Genomic DNA, 26,306 nt, shown 5'->3' on the forward strand with positions numbered 1-26,306 from the left:
GTAAATAAATCCTATAAAAACTACTAGGTCCGTTTAGAACAAAGAAAAAACTGGATGTTAAAAAAATAAAACACATTAACCAACGCGTGAACGATTTATAATTTTGATTAAAATGTTGGTAATAGTTAAATTAACTTTTACTTAATTTACATACCTACTGGAATGGGAGGGACTGTACCCTTTTCTTCCTCGTCCCTTTTGTATGTTATGCAATTTCTGTCCGTCTGTTCAAATATGAGAATGTCTGCTGGTTATATATAATAGTTATGTATGTAGCATTTATTGTGAGTACAGAATTATACTGATTTATGAGTTTGCCCGATAGATACAACAAGAGAGACAGAAATACCTCGAACGAATATAGCAAAGAGTATTTATTTGTACTCAAGAGTTTGTAATGAACGAACAAAAGGCATAAGTATAGGTATCAGTTGGACTTTCTGAAATAGCTATACGAATTATAAAATGTTAGAAAATTAAATACAATTTATTTTAGCATTCATACATCATTAGTTAGAATTCTGAGAGCATTTCATCTAAGAAAAAGGCATGGCATTTAGATCAAACATTCCTTTAGACGATTCTGATGTCTTTCTTTGAATACGAATAAAGTTATTTATTAAGATGTAAAAGCTATAGATTCATTCTAAAATCCAGAAAAGGAATTCTGATCAATGTCAAAAAAGCTTATAAGAAATCTACACTAATTTATTACGGTGTGTGTCATGCAAAGTTAGGTGAACATTTTAGTAAGGCAAATACAAATTTACATTTGAAATATTTTAGGCAACAAAGATCTATCTGAATACTCGAGTGCCAAAGCTATCGCTTTAGCAGTGGCAAATACATTAGTGTTGTAGAACTATCAAGAGAAAAAATGTTAACCAGTCGATATGTCAATAAGTACTATTTACAAAAGGCAATACTTTTGATACTTAACTAAACGACCTTTATGGCAATTAGGAATTAGAATTCCTAATAACCAATGGCAGACGGCTGATTGTAAAATAATAACTGTAAATCTGTAAATGCAATGGGGAACAAACAAATAATGCAAAAATGAAAGAGAGAAGATGTACCTAATAGTATTACCTGGAACAGTATATAGAATATAGAATACTTTTTAAGCTTCGTGGCAGCACATGGATTGATACTTTTGCAATGAAAACAATGTCTGTGCTATTATAGAGTTGATATGTGCATATTGCTTGGTTTTGTATCATCCAGGATACTATTGTATTCCCACAGAGCATCACAATTAAATAGAAATAATACGATACTCTCGATAGATTTATCTCAATTGCAACAACACTAACCTAGATTGCGGTTGTTAAATCTAGAGAAATTATGTTAGAGAAAAATGCATGGTTTCTTCTTACGCATTGTAATTATTCACTCGCAAGCTTAATTTTTATAAGAATAATAAAAAATACAACTAATTTACATGAAATATTAGCCAAATCGATCGTCATGTTATAAAAATTATTGTGTCAATAGATCTATTAAATAAATACAATAAACATTAATTTACTTTCTCCATAGATCAACAAAAAATAAATATATATAAGTACATTAGTCTTACTCGTATTACTCTTCGCTTATAGGCACAAAGAAATTATATTAATATCGTACAAGACTTGAGAGTGGTAGTGTTTAAGATAGAATTTAAAAATATTATAGATTACTTCTTTTAAAATTAGCTTTAAACTTATCAGGTACTTGCCTGCATACCTATGTGACGCGAGCAATGTAGACTATATGCGGTTAATAAAAAAAGATACAGAGGTGAAGAGCATACACATAGGAGAGAAACATACACATAGTTTTATGTTTAGAAAGTAATCAGGAAAACGCTCAGATAAGAGAAAGAGAGGAAGAATTTTACCTAATCGTTTTACTTCTCTTGGAAAAATATATCAATATAATGGGCGTTATCAATGTTTTTCAAGTAACCTTCTATATCGCGGACTAATATTAACTGTACAATGATAGATTTATGGTTAAGGGTTATAAAAGTTTTAATACCTATATTTATATTATCAGTGACTAAGTACTTACTAGATAGTAACAAGTATGACATACGCAATAAAAAGTTGATAGCTTTATAGTGATAGTCCAACAATCACAGTTCATTAAAATAGTAATATGGCATTTTAGGAGAACCCCTACAATTTGAGCGAATTTTTCATACATGTTTCAGCACTTAATACTATTTCTCAATCCATTATTTTATTTAAAACTTCAGCACGCGCAAACGTTATATTGTTATTAGAAGTTTTATTGAACATCAGTATAAATTTATGTTTAACGTAGTAACTATTACAATAATAAATTTTTGACTTTTGTGGGTGTCATATTCTCTAAAACCTGAAATTTCAGAAAAGATTTCTGCGAAGATACTGCGAAACTGACGTGTCTCTGAAGTATTGTGTTTTGTCGAACGCTGCTATCATTGGTGTGTTACGAAATCACTTGTTCATACACACTACGTTCATATGAAATTGGAGTATATTTTTCCCATTCCATCTATTGCGCTTTTTGGTTTCTGTGAAATTATCTTTTTCGGGTTTGCCTATACTTACAGAAAATCCCGCAGAGGGTATATTCTTATTCATTTATCATCATCATAATGCTCCTATTACAAGCAGTAGTTCGGTACTGGTCCTGTAGTGGTAATTTAGTTAAAATATGTTCTGTCTAGTTCTATCAATATCATAAAGTATATTTATGGATACGATACATACATACGGACATAATATATTTTAAATTAATTAAATAGAATAGGCTAGTTATAAAATCGAATACAGTCGAATCAGACTCAAAAATTTAAGCTTTTTAACGCTGACCCAGGCTTCGTAGCGCTACAGCCCCGCACGAAACCCGGAACATATGCAGACGAGAGAGAAATAGAACAGATTTATTTAATAAGTTATCTATTAATGATACAATGTTAATTAAATGTATGAAGACTGCTTCCCGCAATTTATAAAGATGAAAAATTGTACGTATAGCTAGAAAGTTGTCTAAAGCGAATTGTTTTTCTTTTAATATACTTATGGAATTATGCTAAAACAATATATTATAGAACAAGAACTAATGTCGCTGAACAGAGCTAAAACACGTCTAGCAAGCCCAATGGGCGTGACTTGCATTGGATCGTCTTTGGCCGCGAGTGACAAGCAATCACGGCTGTGATTGAGGAGTCTCAAGTGTCCCTAAAAATGTCCTCCAATTTTTTGCCTTAGTAAGAACAAGCATTTTTAAATTTTATTTATTCACTTACAAAGAACACAACAATATTTAGCTTAATTAAATAAGTAATAAATATTTAGCTTAATGAAATTATTAAAATTTAAAATAATAAAAAAAATAGTGTAATGTTCCGTAGTTTACTATAAAAACAAAACGAAGTACGAGTCGGATTCACTGTATTGTCGTGGAGAAAAAATAAAGTTTAATTTTTTTTATTACTTTTAATACTTCTAATTTCGTTATTAATTACTACTTGTGCCGAATTGTTTGAATTCCTAACAACAACCGTTACGTTGGAAAAAGTGGGGGGGGAGGGTTACACATGTATTTAAAATTAATAGATTTAATATCGCTTTGAAAGAATTTATTATGTAGAAAATGCTCTAAAATCAAATGAGTCAAGTATTGGGGATGTGATTAGAATACCTGAGTCAGGTATTTGGCATTCAGGTTGAAGGGTCTAAATCCTTCGAATCGCTTTACGTATTTAGGAGGGATTAAGTGTATAAGTGAATAAAGTATTTCACAAACATTTTCTTACAAGTCAGTCAAGTGTAATTTATACATCATCCAATACTTCATTATACGTTAAAAAGTTATAATGTGCAGGAATAATAAATACAGGAGGATAAATAAGTTACTGAACATAGAAATGGGACTACGAGAAATAAAATTAAATCTTTTCTATAAGTAGCACAGCAACTTCACAATGCGGGTTGGATTTAGGTTTCCATTAAAAGTTTACTATGAGTACAAGAGAATTTACTAGGCTTTATATATTATTATTATTATAATAATATAATATAAATAATTATACACATATCACACAGATTGAATTGGCCCCAAAGTAAGTTCGAGACTTATGTGTTATGGGTTACTAACTCAACGATACTATGTTTTACAATATATACAATACATATATAGGTATAGACAAATAGTCAAGACCCAGGTCAGTCTAAAATAGTTCATTTTCCATGTTGACCTGATCGGGGATCGAACCCGGACCGCCCGGTGTAGCAGTCCGGCGTGATGACCATTAGGCCACGCGGAGGTCGTCAAAAATTTCTTTCAGGTCTTTTTCAGGGAAATCATTTCTTTTATATAGGTACATATCCTTTGTGTTTGTAACTATATTTTTTCAGCTAGTTGACTGAATCATTTTTGATTTAATTATGTCTGTCTGTTTTCATAAGCAATAAAGTTATATCAAACATACTTACATTGAAAGTTAAATAAAAACTTTCAATAATAACCCTTATTTATTGGAAATCTGAACAAACGCTGTTATTATTTTTTGAAAAGATACGTATAGAAATCTGGAAAGATGAATAGTATATTTAATAAAATTTTAATAATAAAATGTTTGATTCCAGATCTTTTCGAGGGGTTCTTTAAGGTTTAACAAATATTTCTTCAATGTTTAGAAATTCATGTTTAATGGTACTATTTTATTATTTTTATCCAGTTTAAGTTAAATTTTTAGCTTTTTGCTTAGTAAAGAAAGAAAAGAAATAAATAAATCATTTATTCGGCAAACGCATAAAATCCAAACATTGACACTAAAAGGTACAATACAAAAGAGTATCGAATATGCTGAGCTCAGCTCAGCATGGTGCCATGGTATCTAGCCAAAATGCTGATTCTGAGCTTGAACCAAGTAAAAGAAAAGTAGGTAACTACGTGGCAAAGTAGCCGAAAATTACATCTGCACGTAGAAAATATTTTGGAGAATTCAGGAGAACGTCCCGTGATATTTTATAAATCCATTCAGGTGTAGTGTTTTGGTGTTAATTTAGAAAATTGAACAAAAATATCTGGCAAGCCACGTTTATTTTAACCGAGTACGAAAATGTGAAATAGGCAGGTCACCATACCAATATAATCACCCCTGATACTCCATGCACCTGTACATCAGACTATTGGTTGTTCCATTTATACTTCATACGTATATTGTAATTGCATAAACGGTTTCATTTCTTCACACTACTTCTATGAAAAACGCATATATTTTTAAGTGGGTGTAAATTTTTGAAAAGATTTTTCAGTATCATTGAAATATTCATGCTTTGAATAACATAACTTGAAATTTTAGTTAAAAACTAGTGATTAGTAAAATAAAGTAATGCAATAACTAGATTTTGAAAACTGCATCTCTATGGGAATGATGTAGTAGGGTGGATATTTATGCGAAACTTCATTATTCTTGAAAAGAGGTATCTATGAAATGTTCGGCAAGCGTTATGGAAAGCGGAAGTGGGACACGTAGCGGAAATTGTAGCGGGAAACGGGGATTGAACTAAATATGACAAAAAATACGAATTTTAATCATAGTAATAAATAAATTTTACCAGTCTTAGAATACGCGATAAAAAGAATAACTGAAATTTTACTTTGATCCCTTTAAGGAACTGAATTCACGCCGAAACGCGGGCATAAGCTAGTAAATTTTAAATAGTTATAAATATTAATAAAATAAGTTTTTAGGCAAAGTTTTAGTAAGAGTGTCCGTATGTTTTATTAGTATTTTCCGTGTCGTCGTATGTTAATAAAACTTTAAACTCAGGATCTAAATAACCACTGACCAATTATGAATATAAATTACCCGAAAACATTAGTTATATTATTTCACAATAAATTTACTACATCTGTACTGATAGATCATGTGTCATATGATAAATATAATTATTACGTGATCCTATCATTGATTGATTGGAAACACGCTGGGCCTTAACATTTTGATGAACATTCGTAAAATATAAGTAACCAAGTATATTGTGAGAGGCACTAGATGTATAAAAATAATTTAGAAACAACGCCTAAACAACGTTTACTTGGAATACCATGAGCTCAATCGATATAATGTGAAGTGCTCTTAATTTTTCCGTGTTGCCAGGAGTTCAGAAAAAAAAAAAGAAAAATTTCAAGGAAATAATCGTATAATCATTTTAAACCAAACATTGTCACTGTAGGAAACTATTAAATTAAATTATAATACACGCAAACCGTGACGCTCCGTGGCGTCTTGCCTGAATTCTGAATGAGAAATGAACATTGAAATGAAACGTCACAGCGTCAGAGAACGAGCGTCGTGGTGTAGTGGGCCTTGTAATTATCGTAATAATTACTGCATACCTCTCATGACAACTTACTTAACTATGTTGTAAGATCCATGTTCTATATTCGTTTAAATAATAAATATTCCTTTTGTTGAATTCTGTTATTGATCCGAGAGTTTTTCCGGTAGCTTTCTCAATTGCCTTCTTACTTTTTTCGCCACTTTTTTCGATGTATTTACATAGAAAAACTACACAAAGTATTTAAAACGTACAGACTATCAAAATTAAATTAAAGAGTGAAGATAATCGGTTACAATATTACCACTAAACTAAGTAGATCCAAGTTGTTGAAATCCAACCTAAAACTCAAACAATATTTTTCAAAGTACTAAGAACTATTTTTGAAATATCAAAACATATTTTGCCACATCACATAACACAACTTTTTAAATTTTACTGCACTTTACCTAATAGTCAACTATGGGTCGTACAAAAATTGCTGAATAAAGTCTGAAACTAATATTACCGAGAAAAAAAAATCATATTTTACCGCCAAAGTAGATTTATACTTATCTTTTGTACTTCATGCCCTAATTTCTCAACCGAAATATTTACAAGCTCCCAAAAAAGTTATTGAAAGGCCACATAAATGCGTACTTTATTTATGGCTATAAAATACACGATGAGTATATTTATAAAATATTATAAGTACCTGTATATTTATAAAATCCTAGACTTATTAATTGAAAAGCCAGCCTACATTTTATTTTAACTTATATTTTTATGAACGCCTCTGAAAGTACAAACTTTTATTAATAATGCTTACCTGCTCAGTTTGTAAGTAATATTGGGCAGTGGCTTTCATGGGCATAATATTCTTAGAAAATTTTAATTCGTCATGAAACAAATTAAAATATTATCTCTCCAGATTAGAATAGTCTTTATAGTTATTCTTTTCAGAACATTTCAAAATATGGAACAACTTGAAACAATTGAACAAGAAATCTTTTGGCATTTTGTTATTTTATTATATCCTTCCAGAAATCATATTACAGATTCTGAAACCAAAATTTCTTCGTATTTGAGTTTGAGAATATACAGGGTCTATATGTAGTCTATATACAGAGTCTATATGTACCTTATGCGCCTTTGGAAGGTTATGCGTTAGATACCAGTAAACCTGTATATTAATAATACAGCAATTAGGTATCTAACTTGATAGTGAAATGGAAAAAGGTTATTACGATATAATGTTACAAGCAATTAATTAAGCTATACATCATGTTGCTATCACACACCCTTGACAGTACTATTATCTACATACTTGACAATATATTAGGCAAATTTCATCATTTACGCATCAACGTTATATTTTCATGGAACTCTGTAACTCGTATCACTCGTACCTAGTCAAATTAGCTGGGATTTATGTCTCTAATAGAAATTTATATATGAATAGAATTCGCGCTTTCCTTGTTTTCTGCATTATAATAAAATTGTAACCGTGTGGTTTTTTTCTCCTCAATTTAAGTCTCAGTGGAAGAATTCATTAGTTGTTTTGACACAGTAGTGTTTAATTGAAGGCACTACTTTTAAAACACAATTTTGGCAATAAGAAATTGCTTATTGACTGGTCAAATTTGTGTTTCAAAAGTCGTGCCTCTATTTGAAATATTCTAAAAACCTTTTGCTTCGATTGGCCCCACAAAAAAGAACCTTGGCTTCTATTCCAATGCCTGACAGGTTATTTTTATAGGGTCAATCGACTAAAAAACTTTTTAGGATATTTTAAATATTCGACATCACATATTTGAGGTACTTTTAATTAAATGCTAAATTATTATGCATTGTTAGCACCTCACAATATTACACGAGCAGAGCAGCGCGGCAGCGTGTCCTTCAGCTATTCACATGAAAATATGTCACGTAAAATTTCCCTATATTCCCTATATTAATGCCTATCCTCTTGAACTCCTCCGTACATCAAAGTTAAGCCACGCTATAAATTCGAAAGATCTACATCCAGCTGCCATGCTCGGTGAATATGTTCCTAAACTATATTTTGACGGTCCGAAGAAAAAGCTCCCAGAAGCTCGCCAGATTACTTTCTGGCGTGCATCGAAAGTTCTCGATTCTCCGACATCGTAAGTGTGCGACGAAAATATTTTGATATCTGCCAATTTTGGGCATGAAAATTTTAACTTTTACTTCTTGTTGTGTTAACCATTTTCTGGACACTTAACTACTGAGCAAGCTAAGAGAAGAAGAAGAGAAATGAAGTTTGCAATGTTTTAAAATTACTTTTGTTTGTTTCAGAAAATGTGAAACCGACATCGTAAACATTGTGTCTGAGGCAGTGTGGGTGAGACTCCCACTAGAACAAATTGCGGCCGCAATGATGTTACTCGTAGCATCCAATCCCAAGCCAGTGAATATTTTGACGTCACAGAACAGCACAGAACAGATATCTCTCGACCATGCTGTTAACTTAACAAATAGTAGTATAAGCCACAAAGATGAGGAGTTCATTTTCGATAGAACTGACGTCAGAGCGATTTTCATCACTCTGTACACGATTGTATTCTGCTGTTGTTTTTTTGGTAAGTTTGTACACTGAGAATCATGTATTTTTTAAATTACATACGTGCTGATAAAAATGTAATGCAAGTAAAACAACTTGGATAAATAAATCTGATAAAAAATGCTAACAAACGCATACAAGAGTTATTTTGTTTTTCGTAACTCGCCTCGTAGAACGTGCTACGAAAGTTGTAGCACCCACCAAAGCAGGGTCATATCATATTTATGTTATCACTCTGAGATCACGTAAGAAGACGTATAAGACTGCCACAAAAAAAGAGTGTAAATATTTCCGGGTACACAATTGTGTTTCCTAGTGTAAAAAGTCATTGAATTTATTCTCGTAACATGACAAGTGCCATAGACATAGTTATTCATGTTTTTATAATCAACTTAATTTGTATTATGAATGGTATTAGGAATTCATCATCTATTTATCCTTATCCCACATCGCGTGTGGTGCTTACTGATGCTCAAAGAAATCTGAATCATATTGTTACTGAGACCGTCTAATGTAGTGTTCTAATTAATGTAGCGAATGATACACGTAATATCATATCATATGTTATTATATTCATTTGTATATTCATTAAAAAGGCCTATACTAAACCTGCAAATTTACATAAAATTTTTATTTTAATAACAATTTTATGTATTTCAACATATGTGTTAGTTTCCTGTGGGTACAGACAGACACTGGACCAAGCCCTTTGCTACGACCCTTACAGATATAGGAGCATAGGAGACTTCTTATTCACCTCATTTAACATATTTATAATGTGGACCCCCACAGTAGTCTGAAGATAAAATTGTGAGTAAGAATTATAGAAGCAAGAGTGAATCTTGAATAATTCTAAATAGTCTTTGGGTTACTGTCACGTAATGCAAAACCTCGACTGGTATTATTAATGTAATTATATGTACTAATATAATAAATAAAGTTAAAGGATTTATGAACACTGATAGAGATCATATAATATAGAGATATTTACCTACGAAAACTTTTGAGGTAAATATACTTTTAAAAAATAGTGAAGCCGTGAGACACAAATTATCTAAAACATAGCGACTAAGAGAGCATCGTCCTGGATGCCAATTAATTGTTCACTATTTATGATTATAAGCACGTTGACTAATATGCCGAATTTGTAATTGCAAAGCTGAATTTAGTGTAAGTGAAGAGTGTTTTGATGTCACAATTTCTCACTGTACTGTTGAGTGAGCACCCCCCTGAGAAGAGGGGTCTGGGCGGAGGCGGGGAGATTAGAGGCCTTTCATTTGTTAAAGCAGAACAGAAGGCATATGAGGCTTTACACTCTTTTGGAACCAAAAATAAGCGAGGCTTAAAAAAACAATAAGACTTTCTTACTACGTGTGAATGCTATGAGTGTAACGATCCCTTTTTAGGGATCACTTGATATATTAAAATATTACATATTTTTGGCTATGAGTTTATACGTACGGTGTCGGTACAAAATAAGTAAAAACCTCGTTTCCATAAAAGGTCTACACATTATTTTCAATTTTACAAAGCAGAAGAGTTAGTTAGTTTTAACGTATCTCTGGAAATTTAAATGTACAAATGTAAGAGCAAAATTGACCCTTTTTTCAGTTTTATTTGTTATTACCATAAACTATAAAGTTTATGATATCAATGATGATTACTAAAATCAGTATAAATTACAAATAAACACACATTTTTACCACATCTCAAACAATAAAAATTCAGCTTTTATTATCCCATATGTAGTTATGTTCGAAACTAATTTAATTAGTTAGCCGCTCCCGGTCAGTAATTAAAGTTAATTGTCAATAATTTTGCGACACTTTATGAAAAGTCAAATACAATAGGTACAATATAATATACAGATACCTTGCAGTCACCTGACGCAATTTATATAGTATATTTAATTTATATACAAATAGCATAGCATAGCATAGCATGGCATGGCGTGGCGTGGCGTGGCGTGGCGTGGCGTGGCGTGGCGTGGCGTGGCGTGGCGTGGCGTGGCGTGGCGCGGCGTGGCGCGGTGTGGCGTGGCTTGGCTTGGCGTGGCGTGGCGTAGCTTAGCATAGCATAACATAGCAAAGTATAATATAGTCTGTACATAATGACATTTGTTAAATTGTAAAAAAATACGCCTATAATCAAATATTGACGGACCCATCTAAAATAATAGGAGTTAATACTGTAAAACTAGTTTTATTTTCAGTACTTTTTCTTACCAGTGGTCGTTGCGGAATGCAAGTAGCTATGTAGTTCAAAAGGTTCAGTTTTTGTTAAATGTTTTACTTTGTTCCAACTTAAGTTTTAGTATGAGAAATTGAATCAATCCTAATTCAGTTTATTAGTTTTAGTTTTAAATTTTCAAATCGAGTTTAATTTCTAAGTAAAAGCTTAGCAAAATCAATAGTAATTCATACGAAACTAATATATCGTGAATGTGCCACACACAATGATATGTTCTCAGCTGGCTATAGAACAATGCTTAATAAGTTTGTATCAGCATGTTCCTCCGCCGATACAAACGTATCCACTTACAGTTGTCATACACGTAATCCTCTTATATTATACCACATCAATTGGAATACTAAGTTATATAATGTAATGTACGAACAATAAATCATTACATAATATAAAATAAAGTCGCTTCCCGCCGTCTTTCTGTCCCTATCTGTATCCCTGGATCTTTAAAACTACGCGACGGAATTTGATGCGGGTATTTTTAATAGTGTGATTCCTGGCAAAGGTTTATGTATATAATTTATCGTTGTTTTACACGAGCGAAGCCGGGCCACTAGCCTTAATTATAAATACAAGTATAGGTACGTCGGTATGGGGCAGCGTACCACATTATGTTATCTACCATAAAATACCTTGTTTCTGATATACATTATAAGAATCCCGATCAGAAAGTCTAAGTAACAAAACGACCAACAAAGTAAAACCTCTAATGAGCAATCTGCCTAGCTAGCTGATCGCCTATGTAGCAAAACGTCTAACTATCAAAGAGGTATATATGTATAACAAAACGTCTATTTAGGAAAAATAAAGTGTAAACATAGGTTTTAATATTAACACTAGAACCAACTGAAAATGATGTACTATTTTTCTTTCTAAGAACCTACTCGAACAAACCCATTTCATAAAAATAAAGTAGGATTAATTTAAAAAAACACAGCCGAAAGTCGGACAGGAGTGGAGGGGAGATGTTTATTGTTTTTTAAACATTAAACTCCGCGAAACAAACTTTATTTATTAGCAATCGTGTAGGCAGGGTTCCACCCGAATCAGGCGGAGCTTGTACAGGTTAATGAATTCAATACCTGCATGTCTTAACAGCAATAAAGGCTTAGCACTCTAATATTACTTTCATGAAGAGAATTATTTGCGTTTTAACTAAATAAATAACAATACGGTCATCATATGTGTACGTAAAGGTGTACAACGGTCATACATTATTTTGCCTACTGAACTAGGTACATTTCGCATGGGCGCAATCTAGAAATCGAGAAAAAAACAGCTGATTCACAGATTTTCTTCAAGTTTGATTTTGTATGGATTAACAGAGTTCGGGGTTCTCCTAAACGAAAACTTGTTCAGTATCATGCAATGGGCATATAGACAAAATAAAACTCAATCTTTAGTATTAAAATATGAAGTATTTGCCAGTGTAAATTTGGTTGTTACAGGAAATCTACTCGTGATACTAGTAGTAACTCTGTCTCGTCGGCTCCGGTCAATAACCAACTTCTTTCTGGCGAACCTCGCTGTGGCTGATTTATGTGTGGGAGTGTTCTGCGTCTTCCAGAATTTGACGATATATCTTATACCGAGGTGAGTGTAAACACAAGGCGCGGAAAATAACTGTATTTTTCGCCTGGCATTTACAATTCATGGTAGGCTTACAAACATTCACTATTGAACTAACATTGAAAATAATAATATTGTATTTAAAAAAATATCAAATTAAAAACACGGTTGTAATTTTGGACATATGTAAATATCAAATTAAAAACACGGTTGTAATTTTGGACATATGTAAACAAATAGAACATCTACCTTAGTAGATGTATTCAAATACCTATTTGTATTTAGTCACAGGAATCATAACCACAATCTGAGTGATCTGAATCTCACAATGAGAGATTGGTGTCTGAACTAAGCAGTAAATACAAGCTATATTTACTGCTTAGTTCAGACACCAATCTCCAATGCAAGCTGTTCAGATCAGGAGGTTCCCAGTCCACCAGCCTTTTCAGCACTATTAAATATGAGATGAAATACAATATACATTTTGGAAGCAAGATTTTTTTACAAATGCTCTTATTTGTTATTTGATTTTAATTACCTACCTATTTACCGCTAGTCATAATTTTAAATAAAGAGTAGCTATAGATCATTTCTTGATTTAGTGTTCGTTTGTGAAATATATTACCTAAGAGAAGAATAAATAAAATTCACCATCGACAAGAAACGTTATTTTAAATCACATTTGCATATGGCAACATATTTTTGTATATGGCAACATTAAAAATTTTCTCTCTCTCTTCAGTGCGGACCCCGGAACAAGATTCATTTTCTTTATAAGGGATTTAATTAATAAAGTGCTTTAAACTTTAAATTTTGTAGTTAAACATAACTACAAAATTTAAAGTTTTTCATTAAACATAAGTGGTCCTTCGAGCGGGAAATGAACAAATAGCTTTTTATAAATATTATAAAGTAAACTTTATAATATTATTTTTACACGTATTTATGTGTAAAAATAATATTATATTCCAGTTGTTTCGATTGCCGAATTTCTTTGTGAATCACATATCTATAATATCTATAATATCTCAAATATTGCAACAAAAAGGAAGACGTCAAAAGAATACCAGAAACGAAACCTACTCGTAGGGACAATTCTCGATGTGATCTTGAAAAGCAAACATGCCTACTGCAAACTACTGGCCGCTGTCAAGTGCCATTCTAGTAATAGACTTTGAACACGAACAATGCCTAACTATTACACTGTTTGTCGACGATAAAAAACGCTTAGGCTTGTGTTTGTGCACAGAATTTAGGAGTCTTTATTATGTGTTTGAGTATCAGTTAATAGTGTATTCTATAGACAGCTTTTTTAATGTACTTAGGACTTTTTTAGAACTTTTTGATATAATTAGAACTGTACAATCTAAGATAAGAACTGTAGGATATTCTGTTATTAAAGTTTCCTTCAAAGAAGATTTCCATACAAACATAATTTATAAATATGATGGTAATGTCCGGCCAATTTTAGTCATGGCGACAACTTCAACAATTTTGTGTTCCGCTGTGCTGTGAAGCTTGTGTAGCCAATATTATTGGTGAACGTTCTCATGCATTGTCACCGCGGTGAAGCTAAGTGGAACCCAGGGCCTGAGTTTGTGGACCTCGGGCCGGTCGGGAAGTCGGTTGGCTCAGTGACTGTGAGAGAATTGGGCTAAGTCCTCTACCCTCACAGCCGTGGTAGGGGTCGCTGGGAAGGAGGAATGTCGGTGAGGAATTGCAGAACAAGGCGCGGCCATGGCGCCAAACATGATGTCGGTGGGGCCGCAGGCAGGTGAAGAGGAGTGCCGGTATTGCGGTGCGCCGTTCTCCCTATCCTCTGCGGCCGAAATAAGATGCAGAAGAAGTCGCATGTGGCCCACCTTGGTTGGTGCCGCAAGGCAATGACGAGTCGGGTGGCGTCGTGGTAGAATGTTCACTATCCTATCTATCCTATGGCGCGCCCAGTAACGGCAAGTGCGGATACGCCGCAGGGGGGTTTAATGGGCAGTCCGGGCACTCGGCCTGGGAGTCCCACACTCAGTCCGTGGAATGCATTTACGCACTGAGTGTGGGACTCCCCTGCGTAAACAAAAATATAATTACAGGTGGTGGATTATAAATATAGCTATGTAATATATTTTACTGCTATAGACGTTTAGTCAACAACTAACATATAATAAAACTTGAAGTAAGCTATGTCTGTACATAGGAGATATTTAAAAAAAAATACAATCGTTGGGATCTTAAAAAAATGTTTTCGCTTCTATTAACGCCAACTAATAGAAGTCAAAACATTTTTCAAATGTTTTTACCTGTACATATGTTTGTTCGCGCATCACACGTCTCATTGCGATAAGTTTCTTAAAACCCGAGATATTGACACTTGCACGGACGAAGCCGCGGGCAAAACCCAGTTAACATAAAAAACTTCTTTTGTATCTCATTGAGCGCCCGCGAAAGTACCTAAAATAATAACATTTGTTACTTTTCCACAGACGATAAATTAGGCGTTCCCTCAAGCTAATAAACTTTCTTTATCTTCTAAGCCGTCAATAAGGCCTAAGAGATAAGTGGGTTTTGTAACTCTCTTGAAGGCTTAAACTCCTAAGACATGTCTTCCTTGAATTTATAAATGGTTCTTAAGTCATTTTTAATTCAATTAGATATCAATCGATAAGGATCACATCTTATCGGTATAGTCTAAATTAAATTCAAATAACTAGATTAAGAACTAAATACTACATATAAATAAAGGTACATCATATTTATGAAACGACAGGATTAAGTAAATTAATAAAGAATTTTAGTATATTTGTAAAGTTTAAAATGAATTAGTGTCAGTAATACCTAAATTAATTAAAGATAGTAAAAAACCTTTATTGAGCCCTCTGTTGATCTACTGAACTATATAATAGCCTTTAATTTAAATAAATAAATAAAAAAGATTATACGGACATTTATACAAACCGGTGCGTCCATGAAATTAAATTTATATGAGGGTTGTTTTCACTAGTACCATCAAAACTTGCATGGTGGAACTACTTATTATGATCTGCCATTAAGAGGACTTGAAAACATTGTTACAATTTTATCAAATATTAAATAATCAAATAATTCTTATTATATTAAGTCGTTGCATTAAGTTGATTTATTTTTTATTGTTATATGACTATTGACTATATATTCCTATATATTTAATGTATTTTACTTTTATTATTTATTTAAAATGCCTCCATTTTAGGTGAAATTACAAAACCTAACTTAATATTTACTCCATTTTTATCTGAGGGATCTGTCTCTGTTGGTACAATAAATTCCTAAGTGTGATGTTTGTTAAACTGATGCTCTGTCCATCTAGTGTTTGATTGTTTCTCTAAGCCTTAACTTTATGGCACGGCGTTTATTGTTACGAATTCAACTGTTGCTTTTGTAGTTTATTGCAAACAGTGTAGTCTTGTTTCACGAAAATGTTCGCTAAAAAAGAAGTCAAACGAAAGGTAATGTTTTCTAAATAAATAATCAAAATAAATCTATCTAGACTATAGTCAGATACTTTCAGGTGCTCGAATTACTTGGTATCTTTTTATTAGTTTTTTAGATCAAACGTGATTATCAGGAGGTCAAATAAATCTTCCAGTAGTTAAGTACACACCTTGGGAAAATATGAATTTCCAATAAAGAAATACTATTTTTAAATTCGAAATATATTCGAATCTGTGGATGGATTAGATATTCACCGTATATTGAATACTGCTTATAAAGGAATATACTTATGGATGAGGTAGGTACTCTACCTTACATTAGTATGCTATAAATATAAAGTCTACGCGGCCGAGTACGACCTAAGATGCATGACCTATTTATGACTATAAATATCTACTGTGATCTCTGTAATTTTGAATGTGACTTCAATTAATATATTTAATTATATTTTGACAAAAATATTTTACAAACTATTTCCAGATTTAGCAAGTAAAACAATAGTAGATACAGAAATACTTAGGTTTTGTTTCGGGGGTTTTATTACAAGGTTCATTTAAACATCTTTGATTTTAAATTTTTTGCCGATAAATGTTTCTTGATAGTTTTAAATTTATGTCGAAGAAATTGTGGTATTTATGACATTTCCATGGTTTTATACAGCAAAATTTATTGATTTACATATCAAACTTCCATCTATATACATATATGCAATCCATAAATCCAACAAGCTATCTACCAAAATAACAAAATAGAACTTACAATTGAAACGTCATTCAAAAATTTGCGACTAAATCATACTATTGTTTATTTTGCCACAGCTGGGTGTTCGGCGACTTCCTGTGCAAGATGTACCAGTTCGTGCACTCGCTGAGCTACACCGCCTCCATCTTCATTCTGGTAGTCATCTGCACCGAGCGGTACTTCGCCATCATCCACCCCATCACTTGCAAGCAAATACTTACTTCTACCAGATTGAGGGTAAGAGTCCTGTGCAAAACGTACTAGTTGAGGTAAAAAAATCGTGCACTCTTTCTGAGCTGCACCGCCTCCAGCTTCACTGTGATGGTCATCTGCACAGCATTTCACTTGCAAATGCTAATTTCTACCAGTTGAAGGGTAAAAGCCCTACAATTAATTATTTTTAGCCTCGCAACAAAAATATGACCATGTCTACTGATAAGTAGTAAAATAAATGACCTGAAGACCAAGTAACCATCCTAGATCCTTCCAGGCCAAAACTAGTGAATCTATATCTATAACCCCTATTTCCCACCCTTAGGGATGGAATTTCGAAATATCCTTTGTAGTTTTCGAGATTTTGTGATGTATATATATATAAAAGAAGAAAAAATTTTTACAATTAAATTGTATATATATATATCGTAGCGGGAAACGAGGAATGAACTAACGATGACAAGAAATAGGAATTTGAATCATAGTAATAAATAAATTTTTCCAGTCTTAGAATATGCCATAAAAGAATAACTACAATTTTACTTCTATTCCTTTTAATAAATGAAATTCACGCGTGCGAAGCCGCGATCAAAAGCTAGTTTTTTATAAACTCGTAAACCAAAAAAACAAACTTTCGTTCTTACGTCGTTGGTAAGAATTTTATTAATTTATTGTGTAAGACGTGCTAAAGTTAAATATTTGTTTACAAGATGGTGATTTTGGGAGTTTGGATAACCAGCGCGTTGTACAGTGCTCCAAAGTTCATCTGGGTGGAGACAATCCCGAACAACCTCAGGGACGGCAAGACGGAGACCATCTGCATCATCAGCCGCAGGAAATACAACTCGGAGCTCTTCGACATGATAAACTTTGGGCTGCTCTACGTCACTCCTTTGTGTGTTATGACGGTGAGTAATATATTTGCCAATTTGTCTTCCAGGGCGCACGTCTGAATGTTAATAAGTGTGTGAGTTTTCGTATGATTTGTGACTTGTATGAGTTATCGTTAGAATCTATGATTGGAATAAACTCTGGTTCTATTTCATCTTTTGTTAGATGAAGTTGAGTTTTGATAAGTAATTATTAATTATCAAAACTCAACTAAATCCGTTTTGTATAACTATGTTCTGACAAATATATCTAGGCTCAGGACGCGTCTCGGTAGTTAACGTAAATTTTAGATTGATTGCACAGGAATATTGGTTCTATAAATAGTACATTTTTTCCAGCCCATTCAATCGGATTATTCCCAAAATTTCTAACTAACGAACTTGGCCACGTCGTTATAAATGGAATGGAGCTTCAAACTCTGCCTAAATTGGATGACGAACGGTATTATTCCTAAATTGTATTTTATGAAGTTAAACGGAATCAATACACATTTATCATTACTTCTTTTGAAGCGAAGGTTGGACAGTTCGCCTGTGATCGAAAGGTTGCAGGTTCAAATCATACTCGTAACACATGAGTCTTGAGAGACAAAATGAAACTTACAAGTCAACGCGATCAAAACCATGACCATTTATGTTGGCACAGGGAACTCAAAACCTACTGGGTAGGTACTTCCCGTTGACATTTGGCAAAAAGTTAAAGATAAAGTCAAAAATTCCCATTCGAAATTTCGCCACAAGCGTTCGCGGGTCCGTGGAATTGCGATTACGTTTGATGAAGGCCAGTCTCGAACTCGGTACTCACGCGGTCCAAACAGGCGTCGACGAAAAATTTCTTACTCCCATTAAAACAACATAAACCTGCTAACCATTGAACATGCTTGTTTCTAAACATATTGTTGTAGAAGTTTAGGTATAGGTAATTACATTTAAGACGAATTTTCATATTAACTATATTCCTATTAAAACCTTTAAGTTCAACTCATAGACCTCGTGTGGAGCCGGACCAAGTCCCTAGTAAATTATAAACTAATTCTACTGTGAGTTTATTTTTATTACATAGCGGCATAATGTCGTGCCCCCGGCAGCAAAAAATAAAAAAAAATAATTATTTTAAAAGCTGATTACAGAGTTAAGTGCATTAAATAAATGTATCTCAAAAATTCTGCTTTTTACTAAATGCAGAATGTTTTTGTTGTTTTGAGTTAATTAGGATAAAGTATAATTAATAGAGATCAAATATGAACTTTCTAAAGGCATTAAAATGAATAAATGACATATATGGGTGCGGCGGCGGTAATAAATTGTGGACTATATATAGAGCAGAATTTGAACTACCCATTTTCCCGTGAGCTACGACATCAACTCTCAGTGGACCTTTGCGGGGGTTTTAACGCCGACTTTGCAACGACCTTAGGTAGGTTGATTGTACATACATCATATGCATATATGTAACATACCATATCTTAGGTAGGTTAATACAATAGAACACCTTGAGTGATAAAATTAAAAATAATCACAAAGTCAGTATGTAGGTTTGCAACAAATGCTCTTACAACAAAAGTCTTAAACTTAGTATAATAGTTTTTGTGTATAGTATCTAATCTTTTACACTGTGTTTTAGCAGGTACCTAATAAAAACCAGTAAAGATATCTAATTGTTCAGTTTGCTGCAGGAAAACAACACTGCAACTAGGGTCGTCGAGAAATTTCAAAGTGCTAATTACCTTTAATTATGAGATGTAAATAAACAGGTTGACATAATTTCTCCTGTTTCATTAAGTTCTATCAAATAGTATATTGTCTTGTTTTCGAGTCAGAGTTAATACAAAAATTTGTGACCTTCCTCGAGTTCACACCTAAGCCTACCTAAGTTTGTTACTTTGGTTTGTGATTGTTTATTTCTTTCTTTGTTTCTCTTACATTCCAATAATTCCCAATAAAAAATATGCCGTCATAGCCGCGAACGCAACGGGAACATGCTGAGATGAAAAAGAATTTCCAACAACAAGTTGAAAATTTTATTCAATTTTTGGCATTCATAATAAAGAAATCCTGGCCTCTGGTAGAATAGCCAGAGCACCAGACCGTAAATTCTCCTTAAATATTTAGACACATTGTAAAATAAATACAAAACAAAGACGAAATACCTACTTAACCTACCTACGCTCCTCTTTTACGATGGAGATGAAATGTCACGTAAAAACAAGTAAATTCAATAAATGTCCAGGGTCCAAACGAGGAAAACGGATGTCGACGGTGATTAGAAAATTAATTTCTTGACAAAAGCTTTCTCCACGATATAATTTGGTCGCAGGTTTGGTAATGTAATTAAGTAGGTAGGTACACAAGTAATTTATTATTAACTCTCCAAAAATCTATAACCTAAAAAGATTAGTATTAAAAATCTATAACATCTGATTCACGTCCCTGTTGTATTACTTACGTACAGTTGTCGTTTATATTAGAACCTATTCACTGTATTAATATAGACTATATGGTAAGACCACCGTTCACGTACGGTTTATGTGATCTACTTTATTGGCTATGAATTTTAATATGCAGGTTTTAATTGATTTTAAATAATTCTGATGAATTTCAACATAAATAAATTTATTTATTCAAAACTTTATAGCACAAAATACAAAAGAAAATGTGCAATTGTTGGACTTAGCAAAATATGGCATTCTCTACCTGTCAACCATGAGACGAAAAAAACCTATTTCTTAGAAGCTTTTATTTCGTTTCACGGGTCCACAGTTTATATAATACTTACTTACCTGTAATTAAATCTTGCAAGTTAATTTCCACCTACTTACTTACGTTTATCTTATAGATTTCAAATTTTCCAGTTTCCAGATCAATATTTTATTTTATAATAAAAGAACGTCTCAACGGTTTACTACTCGAACGCATAGCAAAACCAAAAATATATCATATAAAGTATCCGCCAGTCAAAATTAAAGTTAATATGCACAGTAAAACGCACTGTATGCCATTTTATCTAATCGTCAGCAAAAGTTAGCGCGTTAAAGTCAGCGTCAAAGTTGACTCGTGCAACTCACGCTTTCACGTCAAAATATTAAACATTATTTTCCTTTCATGATTTCTCGGGATACATGATATTAATATGTAGGTAGAGAAGTGCTGGTATCCGAACCGTGTGTAGAATATTTGCAAGCTTAAAGTTTCAAGAACTTATATATTCACTGTTGGAACTTTATACTTACAGCGGCAGCGAAAGTCGGTTCTACAACATGTGGACATAGAAAACTCATAGATTACTTACTTATTATTACGGGTATATAATTTTTTAACATTGGAATTTTTGATATGAATTTAATGTGTCTCTAAAATTCAGAGTTTAAAATTACGAACCAAAATATGCTCAAAGAACCTCAACAAGAATTCTATATTTCGTTGTGGCTTAGGAACATTTTCCATAGCACCCTGTAATTACACTGCCTCTCTCAACCGTAACACATCAATGCAGCTGTTTGACGTCTATCTCTATATGATTTAGATCTACCTTCTACGATGTTGTAGCTCCATTAATTGATCTTTGGCAACTTTAGCTGGACCAACTGTTATAGCCTAAATCTGCTTCCTTGTTGCAGGTGTTGTACACTAGAATCGCCATAGGGTTATGGCAGAGCTCCAAGGGCCTACACCAGATGGGCCGCGCTCAGTGCTGCGGCACGCCGTGCCCGCGCCCCGCCGAGCCCGACACCTTTGAGCCCCAGAGGACCTTCGTAGGCACAACTGAAGCTAAGGTTTGATAATTTTTTTATACCATTCTGTTTGTCCATGCCCCTGTTATTTATTCTTAATGGTTATGCTGGCTACAATATGGACAAACATTTCGCAAAACTTTTATGTTTACGACATACGTCGCTGGTTTTTTCTTAGAGTAAATAAAAGCTCTATACAAACTATGCACTATACTACTGTAGGTAGCCGGCATTAGAGCATTTAGTGTTCAAGTCGCCATTTGTTTTTATGTAAGTTTATTTTAAACAGTAAAGTTTAAAAAATAAATCGACAAGAATTTAAAAGAAAAGTGACATTTTCTTTAAGTCTATAAGATTTAACTCACGCTTAATGGAGAAGAAACGTACTGGAAAAATGCTGAGATGTGAAAGCAGTTAGTGATGAAGATTAAAGATAAATACTCGAAACTTCTTACTGTATGTACCTATTGACATTTAATTTAAGATTCTTGCCAATTGAAAACAACATATTATATACAATCCAGTCTTTGAACTTGATTGTCTAGAAATTGAATTTCATTGAAATTAACTCACTGGCCTTAGAGCCAAACAATAGAATTAGAATAGGCATTAGTCCTACAGACATCGAGAAGTGACCTGAATTGTCTACCAATACGTTGAAATGTAACCTTATTAACCTTATTCTGGAGGAAATTCAAAAAAAGTAGGCTAATATTTGAAATAATTTCGGGTCTTTAACTGTTCACACATGGCATACGCCATATATAATAAATATTCATCAAAATCGGTTAACGGTTTAACTGCGCAAACAGACTTTCACATTTATAACCTTGAGTACTAGCTGCGTCACGGGACATTGCTACCGTGGGAATATAAGGATCAAAAGTCACTCAGAAGTCGGTTGAGTAGCTTCGAAGATATACCCTCCGTTCACAATCATACAAACAATTCGTTTTTTAATATAAGAAACATGCCCCATTGCTCAGTCGTGCTGCTTAAGATGAACACGTTGCAGCTCCGTCGTCCTCCGTTCTTTTCTATAGGTTGACATTGACGTGCGTTAATGAACGTCGAATCTTCATACAATGTCTGCTTTGATCCGTAAACGGACGTCAACAATGACGCAGGACAAAGATATACAAAGTTGCTTTTTTCCAAAAAATCAATAAAATCTTCATTAAAAGTTACTAGTACTATACCTGAGTGCTTGATTAAATTTTAATTCGGTTTTCGTTCACACCATCTTGTGATATTTATTATTTACATATTAGATTACGTCGCTATCCAACGGTGGAAAACTGAAATTTAATGTAAAGAGAAAAGCCGGCCAAGCGTGACTCTCGAACTGAGCTGAACTGAAACTCGCGCACTGAGGGTTCCATTGAAACGACTTAATAAAACAAGAGATTTCGAATTTTTGTTTCATTATTTTATTATTTTTCGGTGACAAGGACAACGGTTCTTGCCTTTCGTTATTATTATACCTAAAGGTTTGTTAAACGCACGTACATTGGTATGACTTGTCTTGAAAGTATAAGTTGATCAATTTGGAATAGGATTTCCAGTTATCTTATACCTATATTTTTCAACTTTTCACTCACAGAGATAAAAATTAGTTACTGAATATGTAATTTTGTTCGTCACAGAAAATAGCGGCTACAAATATGAAGACAAGCAACCCAAAGAAATGTCGGAACCACGAGTCCCGGGATTGCCACCACCTGAGCCACCTGTCGCGAAACGTACTGCGCGCGCGCCGAGGTGTGGTGCGCATGCTCATTGTGGTCGTGCTCACCTTCGCTGTCTGCAACCTGCCCTTCCACGCCCGCAAGATGTGGCAGTACTGGTCCACCGGCTACCAAGGCACTAGCGATTTCAGCACTTTACTTACACCGTTGACTTTTCTCATTACCTACTTCAATTCCGGTATCAATCCGCTCCTCTACGCCTTTCTATCGAAAAACTTTAGGAAAGGAATGAAAGAACTTATCTTTTGTAAATATCACGGTAAGAGAAAAAGTGAGAATTTAGTACTATTAAACCCGGTGGGGGGCGGAGCCCTGCGGAGGAGCTCGACCCGCTCCACCCGCGCTAACTGCAGCACGGTCACCATGGCACCCAACGGAGACTCATGAGACATGCGTCGGCGACGCTTCCTCTACAAAGTGGAGAACATTGATATTTCCTGATTAACGGACAGCACCGACGAGGTAACCGACAGTAGTGGATTGTACACAGTATCCACAATATCTAAACGTGATTTGTATGATTAAAATGGACCAAAGATTACTAAGTATTTTTAGACATTTGATGCAATGTGAATATTGTTTCATATCTTAAATCATTTTAAATAAAGATTACTTAAGAATTGTTAAAATATGTTACTTAAATTATAATGGTGTTACCAATGTAACTGTATATTTGGATCTGATCTGGAATGCGGTGAGTGTATGTACATTATACAGGCAAATGCAAGTGTGCAGTCGGAAATTACTTGGTTAAAGAAAAGTAACCTGGTTTTCAAATTATTGTACCTCATGGTATAATGACTGTATTAGATGTTAATACCTTCATTGCATAAAAAAGGCGCGTGTGGTAGGATATAAACTCACTTTGTTAGCATTTTAATTTCGCTCATTTACATATTTTTACAAAATTGTACGTAGAGAATTTCTACATAAACCTATAAAAGTAAGTAAAAATAATTATTAAATTTCCTTATATTAATCACGATGTTGGGAGTTACTGAACAACCTGTGTTTCTACTACGAGTTTGACATAGCAAATTAGTTTTTTTAAAGTTACGAGATGGCAATTATATCATTTTAATGACGATGTAGATATGTAGGTACCTATGAAGTTTATATAGACAATGATAACTATCTTCTACCTTGTTCAGTGTAATTATGAACAGATGAACGCAATTAAACAAAATAAACAGAACTATTTACAATTTTGGGCATAGGTAAAACAGACATTGTCGAATTGGAAAATGTTTATTATAATGAATTTGCGCTCGCTAAAATGAATCTACAAATCAGGTGTGTTATGAATTATTCGTATTGCATGCATTACATTATAGCATAATAGCTGCATAAACTATCACATAGAAGTAACTAAAAATCGTAGCACTAATACCCACGTACATATATTGTTACTTATTTTTTACTTTAACAGCATGTCCCTACTTACCTGGTCAACCGTTTTCACAACTCAACCTGTATTTGGTAATCTTACTCCAAAGAGAAGTTGCATGATCTTATTAGCTCAGCACCGTGATCAAAGTCTCCATCACTATGTGGTTAATATTCCACCTCAATGGACCGTTTTATTGTATAATCTCTTCCTGCCTCTGTATAAACATTTACCTACCTAAACAAATTAATAACTAAGTACCTATAACTAAAATTTTCTTTGGACGAACGAAACCAGTAATATTAATATATTACTGGTCTCATTCGTCCATAATACCTATAGAATCCTAATAATATATGTAGAATCCAATAATATAGAATCGTTTTCGGTGGATCAGTATATACATAATATTTTTCATTTCACCGTTTTGTGGTGAAAATTAAAACTAGTCTTATTATTAAAATATATATGTAAGCATATCCTGTACAAAATATGTAAGCATATCCTATACATAATAAATAAATATTGTTAGTTTTTTGATTAAAAGACGGAGACAAAGAGATTTGATAATAAATGTTATAAAATGAATTACGTAATGTAAATATGATAATTCAACACAGTTTCTCGAAATATTACACAGTGTTTTATTGTGTGTTAAAACCAAGGAATTAGTAGGTACTCCGTCGTACCTACTAATTCCATAGTTAAAACATTAAATGATACACGCGTACATGATTTGCATATTTTCAGGTTATGTTTTATCAATCTAAATTTGGCATCAAAATATATGTATATGTTCATGTTATTTATAGAGACAAAAGTGGAAGTTGTAACAAGAAATTATATTTTATATTACAGTAAAACCTACGTTCTACTGATATTTGTGCCATATAGATAGTTATTAAAATGAAAGTAATAATGGAAGTACCTAATTCGCTTTAAAAATGTTTTACGTTTAACGAACGTATTCCTTTTTTAGCCTTGATTTGAATGTATCTGAATGAAAATCCCGAACTCAGTATTTATAGCTATACTTATTGATACTCGTAACTATCATATGTAACTGATAGTTTGCGCACGGGGGTGAAATGACATTCTTTTACCGCGGCACAAAGATCCATGTACCTAGAGTAATGAGAACATGCTGTGGGTGGACCTTGTGTAGATACTTAAGTAGGTAGGTACCTATTGAGAATGTTCTCAGTGCGAAATATATTTGTTCTTTCCTATTATACCAAATTATTTGCTTATAACAAATAATAATCATTGGAATCATAGATACTTTATTATTGTTTGTATATGATGTGTAAATAAAGAAATTTATCAAAATCTGCTTATTTATCTTAATGATCGTTTGTCCCAGTTCTAGCAACTAGCATTACGCCACCTCACTGTTTTATTATATTTACTTACATTTTAGAGTAGCAGC

General features: G+C 33.3%; 1 protein-coding gene across 1 annotated transcript in view; it reads left to right on the top strand.

Annotated features, from left to right (window-relative positions):
* LOC128669662 (muscarinic acetylcholine receptor M2-like) overlaps nucleotides 1–26,306 on the top strand; it is a 77,543-nt gene that overhangs the window by 6,347 nt on the left and 44,890 nt on the right. Inside the window, exons 2-5 of the mRNA XM_053744631.2 lie at nucleotides 8,625–8,908; nucleotides 12,582–12,726; nucleotides 16,986–17,145; nucleotides 17,832–18,029. Coding sequence (XP_053600606.1) covers nucleotides 8,704–8,908; nucleotides 12,582–12,726; nucleotides 16,986–17,145; nucleotides 17,832–18,029 — 708 coding nt within the window. The 5' untranslated portion in view covers nucleotides 8,625–8,703. The remainder of the gene's footprint in view (nucleotides 1–8,624; nucleotides 8,909–12,581; nucleotides 12,727–16,985; nucleotides 17,146–17,831; nucleotides 18,030–26,306) is intronic.

The sequence above is a fragment of the Plodia interpunctella genome, chromosome 1 (assembly GCF_027563975.2).
Source record: "Plodia interpunctella isolate USDA-ARS_2022_Savannah chromosome 1, ilPloInte3.2, whole genome shotgun sequence".
Classification (NCBI taxonomy): Eukaryota; Metazoa; Arthropoda; class Insecta; order Lepidoptera; family Pyralidae; genus Plodia; species Plodia interpunctella.